Raw genomic sequence first — 7,515 nt, forward strand, 5'->3', positions numbered from 1 at the left:
GCAAACAAATTAAATGGAACAGCTAGAATTGATGAAGTGAAGGGCGGGATATTGATCACGTGCAGCTGATATTTATTAATTGAGTTTCTCTGATGGAATCACAAAAAATAAATTATCAATAGTGTTTTACTTTCAGTCATTATATATGTATCAGAAGCTGTGTGTTTTATATAATTTTTTTAATCTAATGTGATTTTAATCAAAAACAATAATTAGATATCAACCCTACCGGTAAGAAAATCCTACTAGAGAAAGTCTCTTATTAATACTTGTATAAGGTGAAATCTACAATTGCATTTAAACGAGGCCAATGATCGAATCCGGAAAAATCAGATAGTTAGCATTGCGTAGTAGATAATAAATGCGGAAAAAAGTAAATAAGAGATAGAGACAATATATTTATAGTGGTTCCCCTGTAAATCAGGGTATGTCCACTATAGAATTTGGTATGCTTCAATCATAATTGATGAAAATTACAGTGCAGTTGAGAGAAAAGCGAGAAGAGAGAAGAGGAGGAAGCATGAAAATAGTAGTAATTCGGAAAAAACTAGGCCTAAACTCCATAAAATATGCTCCGAGACTCCTTGAAAATTGTGTGGAACTCCAAATATTGCTCGTGGGGGTTAGGGCTAGAGTGCACGATTTTCTAGGCATGGAGGAGATGCCTTGTAGCGTGAATTAGACCCTTATTTATATGCTTGGTGGCGGAATCTATGTAGTATAAGATTTATGTTTGAATGGAGATAGGAGATATCCTATAGATAAGCTTGAAGTTTTAATATTTGAATTATGATTGTGATAATTCTCTTTTTAAGAGGATATATTAATGAGATTCCATGCGATTTGAAGAGATAAAGTCGTGCATACTCTAATTTTTATCAAGTATCTTGGGCACCAAATTACGCAGGACAATCAGGTAGCTTGTCAGGCGAGCTGTCAGTCAGTTGAGTCGCGACCCGCAAGCTGTAAGGAGCTCACAGCTCAATTCTAATGTGTTGGAGCTATTCCTCTAGATCATTCCGTGATCTAGGAAGTCATTGACTCAACGGATAGCTCGTTATCCACTGGAGACTCATCTGACGATCTATCAAGCCGGCGAGCTGTTGGAAGCTCCCGGTTAGTTCCATAGGCCGATTCCATAATAAATCCTCATTCTTCAAGAGATATATTAATAAGTATGTGATGAGAGATAATGTACGAAATTTAATCTTAATAATATTACATGTGTGCAACTGGTTGAGTTAATAAGCAATATTATTATAATAGGTGAAGAAGAGAAAACAATAATTTATTAGGAACTTCGTTGGACGTGATGATATAATCTATATTTATTTATTATAAAGAAGAGTGGGGTTTAATTACTCAGCTTTCACGCAGTTAAATGTTGTCTTATCTTATTCTCCTCCTTGGTCCACATGAAATCAGTATTATTTTCTTTTTTCATTTTTTCAGTTTTTCATTTTTTTAAACGCAGACACGCAGGTAACCCATGTGACGTATCATCAACAAATCTTAATATATTTTTATAATAGAAAAACCTTGGAAATATAAATGATATTGGTTAATAAACTTTTGAAATACTTTTATTGCTCAATTTCCAAGATCATCAAGAAAGAAGAATTTAGAGTAATTTTTATAGATAGTTTCCGAACTCTTTAATAAGTAATATTTTTTTAAATATGACAATTTAGTCATTTTCGTTACATTTTTAACAGAATATCACGTCATTATCAGGTTACTATTTTTTAATAAATGACTTAAATACCCCCATTAGAAATACTATGCAATCTTCTTCTTCTTTTCCCCAAATTTCATCTGGAACAATGGCGATTTCAGAAAGCTCTACGCCTTCCTCTCTGTGGTCCTCAGGCCCAGAAATTTCTAGACGACGTCGTTTTCCCAGTCCTCATCGGTCGAAGAACAAGGCGGGCGTGTGGAAACAGATTCGAATGGGGACGAGTGTTGCAGAGGAATCGAGAACTTGGAGCTCTGGGGAGCCGCCGTGAAGTGGGGGGTCGGAATTGAAGTTCAATTCTTCTCAGGAGTGTTGTATGACCATGTGTACTGGGAATGACGGTCCGTGTTTGTGCGACACTTGGGTCTTTTGCGGAAATAAAGAGAATTGTGGGTCGAAATTCGGCGAGGTGAGGGTTTTTTTTTTTTTTGGAAGTAGTCAACGGCTAATTTATGTGATTGTGAAGTTGGTGTGTGTGTGTGTTGCGATGTTTATTGTTGTGATTTTGTAATTTTTTTTTTTTTTTTTTGCTTGCTGTGATTAAGTTTATATTTTGGTTGGTGGGTGGGGGTTGCCAAACTTGTCATGTTTCTGTTGCAATGGTTGTTATTTGTAAGTTCATTCTGTTATGGCTTAGGCGCCTTAATTCTGATTAACAATATCAATTGTTATTAGTTAATTGAGAGCCATGTTCACTTTGTCTATGTAGTTTTTCACTATAATGAAGAAGAAGATTATAAGAAAATCACACACTGCGGCGTGATTTCGCCCAAGGAGCATCGAGCTCTCAGACTCATTGTCTTTCTTTCTCTAATATCATTCCCAAAACCTCCCCTTTCCACGGTGACTTCGCCCAAGGAGCATCGAGCTCCACTTCGGCGTGAGCTTTCTGAAATCGCCATTGCAGCGTGAGTTTTCTGAAATTGCCATTGTTCCAAATGAAATTTGGGGAAAAAAAAGAAGATTGCGAGTATTTCTAATGGGGGTATTTAAGTCATTTTATTGAAAAAAGTCACGTGATGTTCTGTTAAAAATTTAACAGAATTTGACAGAAATGACCAAATTGTCACATTTTAAAGAGGCTGGGGTCGTTTTTTTTTAAAAAAAACATTAGGAACTAAACTGTCATTCTCCAAAGAATTTGGAGACCATCTGTGCAAATTACCTAAAAATTTAATATATATATACCATCTACAATTATGCACTAGTGTGTTAGCCGTGCAAATAGCACAGATATATATTTACATATTTAACAGTAAAATATGTTAAAAAAAATATGTTACACGATAAAAGTTCAATTTGTAAACAGTAAACATTAAAGCAGATGAACTTTAGAACACATTAAAAGAAGAGGAAAAAAAAAGAAAAAACTAAAAACTTCGAACATTAAAACAGATAAACTTCAAAACACACTGGAAGAAGAGAAAACAAAAAAAAATTTAAACAAATGGAGAAAAAAAAACCAACAAAAGAACCATAAAACCCAAAGGAAAAAAGATTTTAGAGAAAAAGAACAACATGAAAGAAAAAACCAACAGCCAAACAGACATTCGCGACAAAGAGAAAAAAATAACCGTGGGAAGAGAAAAAAATAACCAGAAGACCAAAAGACAGAAGGTGAAAGAAGAGAGAAATGAAAGAGTTGTAGTCAGCTGGAAGCAACATCAGACGTGAAAAAAAAAAAAAAAAACTCGGAACATTAAAGTAAATTAACGCCATAACACACTAGAAGAAGAGAAAAAAAGAAAAAAAACTAAAAACTTCGAACATTATAGCAAATGAACTCCAGAACACACTGGAAGAAGAGAACAAAAGAAAAAAAAAATTAAACAAACAGAGAAAAAAAACCGACAAAAGAACCATAAAACCCAAAGAAAAAAAAGATTTTAGAAGAAAAGAACAACATGAAAAAAAAACCCCAAAAGTCAAACGGACATCCGCGGTGGAGAAAAAAAACCGAAAGACCAAAAGATAGAAGATAAAAGAAGAGAGAAATAAAAGAGTTGTAGCCAGTTAAAAATAACATTACAGGAAAAGTAAGAATACCAAAAAAGAGAAGCACATGTATAGGAGAAAATAAGGGAGGCCACAGCACAACGAAAACAAAGAACTCTACAATCAGTTAGAAGCAACACCACAGAGAAAAAGAAAAAAAAAAAAAAAGACAACCACGTGTTTGAGAGAAGAGAAGAAAAAAATTGGAGAGCAAAAAAGGAAAAATATTGCTCTTTAAACAGTAAAAATCGACCTCCTATAGTAGTGTAGTAGAATATATAGAATCTTGCTTTGTGAAAGAAAAAAAATTTTTTTTTTTCTTGGTGTATCCGATTCCGGTTTGCTAGAAATTTCTTAAGCAAGAATATATAATTAATTTCCTAGTGTGACTACCGCCAGAAAAATTGTACTTTTAGCTCACACGATTGGAAGTGAAATAAAGAAATGGTTTTACAAGTGAGTCATGTCACTATACTCGTTATATATATTATGCATTAATTAATAAAATATGGGTCAATTATTTCTCTCGAAAGAGAGATGCATGGTTCAAGTGGCAACGAGGCTTCTTTCTCGCTCAGTGCCGTACTCATAATTTTACTCATGACAACAGCCAAAACTGCCACACGTATAAAAACTATGAGTACGGCACTGAGTGAGAAAGAAGCCTCGTTTTTATATATGATTGTGCCGTACTCATAATTTTACCCATAATTTTACTCATAATTCCGGTTTGCTGTAACGAGAAACGACAATTTGGAAAAAAATAAATAAATAAATAAAAAATAAAACAACAACAACAAGCGACAGCAATCATATATAAAAACGACAACCATGGCTAACACCATTAATTAAACACCATAAACAGAGAAAAAATAAAAAATAAAAGGATGCATGCCAAGCTTAAGATAGCGTAGTAATAAAGGAAAGACCGCAAAATTACTCCTAAAGTGGTCGGAGTTCATGAAAAGATCTCTTTAAAAACGACAATGCAATGGGTTGATTGACGAAAAGTCTGTATGAGAACGACATCCAAATATAAAATTCAGGTGCATGCTAATTCCAACGATTGAAAACGGAAGGAACCTGATGTGGCAGAGCTGAGGTTAGAACAAATAAAATAAAGGGGTACATAGATCTAGTAACATGTTGATTCATATAAATAATTAGGAAAATAACTTCAAAATTTATTGTTTCACAGAGAATATATATATATATATATATATATATATATATGAAAATTGGAAGAGAGAATTGTGAGCAAATACTACTCATGAATTCACATTCATGATAATATTAATATATTCATTACAAAGGGGCTACTTTATTAATGGGACAAAACACGAACGAAAAACTAAGCCAAAACGGTCTGAAATAATAAAAAAAAAAAAAAATATGGGGTTTTCGCAAAAAAAGAATGAGAAATTAAATGTAGAAACGGTAACCCCAAAATTTATTATCGAAACACAAGTTACTGAAAATGTAGAAACCCCTCTTGAAAATTTCCATTAAAATTTGATCTTGAAATGATCCCAACGCGCTAAAAAATCTTTTAGCACCGCATAAGAACTTAACTCATTTCAGGCCAATTCCTTCAAGATTTCTTCCAAAATGGTACTAAAACGACTCATTCGAACCCTGCTTAGTGCTAAACTAACTCCAACCCCACCCTTATCATTGCAACTCTCATAAAGAGCTATCGTGTTTGAATCATTAAAATGGATTGGTTCAGTCTTTACCGGCCTCCCCAGGCCGAAATCCGTCTCATAAATACCAAATTTCGGCGAGCCCACGACGGTGACATGTTGCAACCCTAATTCCTTTATTTTTTTGAACCTCATTATCCAATTCTCCAGCTCTTTCAGAGCTTCCCTGTTCATTTCACCAACTTCCTTCCCAATGGCCTTGGCAGCCGCGACGAATCCGTTTTCTCCCACTAGCTCCTTCCAATTTACTGACGCGAAACACACTGTCAAGCAATTTCCAAAGTATGTTATTGGTAGCGGAAACTGGAGGCGTTTTCGACAATCCGCGACGAAGGCGAAGTGGTAAGGCTCGTCGTTTTTAATGTCGATCGCCGTCGAATTTCTCTCTTCTGATTTCGCCAAGCAAATCCATATCACCGAGCAAATAACAACAAACGACGACATGTGAAAGGACGTGAAATCATCGTCTTTGGCCAATTGATTGGTGAGCCAACGCTTTAGTCCCACAATCTGGGATTGGCTAAGAGCAAACGCGGCACGAACGTTACGGAGGGCTACTCCTTCGTCCACTTTACTCCATGTCGGCGCTAAACTCCTCCATGTCTCCAAGAACTCGAGCTCAAGCCCATATTGGTCCTTGACCGCGGCCCGATCGTGAGACGGCAGCCGTAGCTCTCGATTAAGCTGAGTTAAATCTCCTCCGGTCTTGCAAAGCAACGCCCATGATTTGAAGAAATGGTGAAACGCCCTCCCGTCGGCCACCACGTGGCTGAACCGAACGCCAATGCAGATACCGGAGTTTGGAAAGACGGTGATTTGCAAGGCCAGAACAGGCTCCGCAAGTGCGTCGCCGCCACGCTCCACAGGTGTCGGGCCCGACAGCTTGGGGATGAACGGGTCCAATGCTCGGACGGGAAGCGGGTGAGGGGCCGAGAGATAATGGAAGTCGGCGGCGGACTCGGCAACGGTGAGGGATACAGAGTCGCCGTCGGTGAAGAGAATGTGAAGCTTCGCGGGCGGTGGAGGGCGGACGAGGTTGGCGGCGAAGGGGAAGAAGTGTTGGAGAGTGAGGGAGAGAGAGCTTTTGAGAGAGGGAAGTAGGGTTTGTAGGAAGTGGTGGGTTGAGTGAGGATATTCGAAGAAGTAGGGACGTTGCATGTGGGGAAAAAGAAGCCATGGCACGTCCAAGAAACTGAGAGGAAGAGTGGTTGTTGGGACTGAGCCTGGCGGTGGAGACACCTTGCTTTGCTCGATTACAATCACTCCCTTATTCGGCTTCGGAGCCATGGATAACGTAAGGAGAGAATTTCCGTAGTATCGATGCAAGGATATTGATATCCTCCCATGATATATATAATATATGTACACATTATATTATATTACTTTTTGGCTGTTTACAGAAGGGACCGGTCAAAGAATCAAAATATTGTCACATTGTTAGGTCGCATGTGGCAAAGAAAAGGTCAAGCATGGGCGGCGAATATACACACACATACACACATACACACACATATTTAAAGAAATGATCTCGTTAACCAAGGAAGAGCACAAAAACCAAGGAAAAAGATTTTCTTCGATGATATCTCTGTGTGTGTGTGTATGTATTTCTTTTTTATTTTTTGGCTTTACTAGTTAAAGTGATAAGTAGAGCATCTGAAATAATTTTGTTAGAGGTGTTTATGAATTAGAATCCACGGATTAGAGGTTAAACTCTGTCCGATTTAAAATTTTCGGATTAGAAAAATTTCACTCCGCGTTCAATTTAAAACCTTGTCAGATTGGATCCAATTCAATTTAAAACTTATCGGATTTTGCATATTGAATTCACATATTGCACGGATTACGACTTTTAAAATTATATTTTATTAAACATTTATACAACATAAAAAAATGTAAAATCTTAATTATTTTTCATAATTTAAAGTTTATAACATCCGTAACTCAAATAAACATAGCACAAGAATAACATAAAATTATTCAACCAACTCTAAATTGTTACAATCTAATTAACGATGACAAAATAAATTCACTAAAACTCAAAATGCAACTTCATTTTTACATATTTAAAAAAATTAAAAAAAA

General features: G+C 36.4%; 1 protein-coding gene across 1 annotated transcript; it reads right to left on the reverse strand.

Annotated features, from left to right (window-relative positions):
• Window positions 1–5,307: 5,307 nt before the first annotated feature.
• LOC21401931 (coumaroyl-CoA:anthocyanidin 3-O-glucoside-6''-O-coumaroyltransferase 1) lies at window positions 5,308–6,720 on the reverse strand. Its single transcript, XM_010104655.1, has one exon. It carries the CDS (start codon window positions 6,718–6,720, stop codon window positions 5,308–5,310), a length of 1,413 nt encoding a protein of 470 aa, XP_010102957.1.
• Window positions 6,721–7,515: the final 795 nt, after the last annotated feature.

Source organism: Morus notabilis, unplaced genomic scaffold, assembly GCF_000414095.1.
Source record: "Morus notabilis unplaced genomic scaffold, ASM41409v2 Scaffold333, whole genome shotgun sequence".
NCBI lineage: Eukaryota > Viridiplantae > Streptophyta > Magnoliopsida > Rosales > Moraceae > Morus > Morus notabilis.

Bases quoted from the DNA above. Each gene is read 5' to 3' on its own strand.
- LOC21401931 (XM_010104655.1), bottom strand. From the start codon at position 6,720: ATGGCTCCGAAGCCGAATAAGGGAGTGATTGTAATCGAGCAAAGCAAG.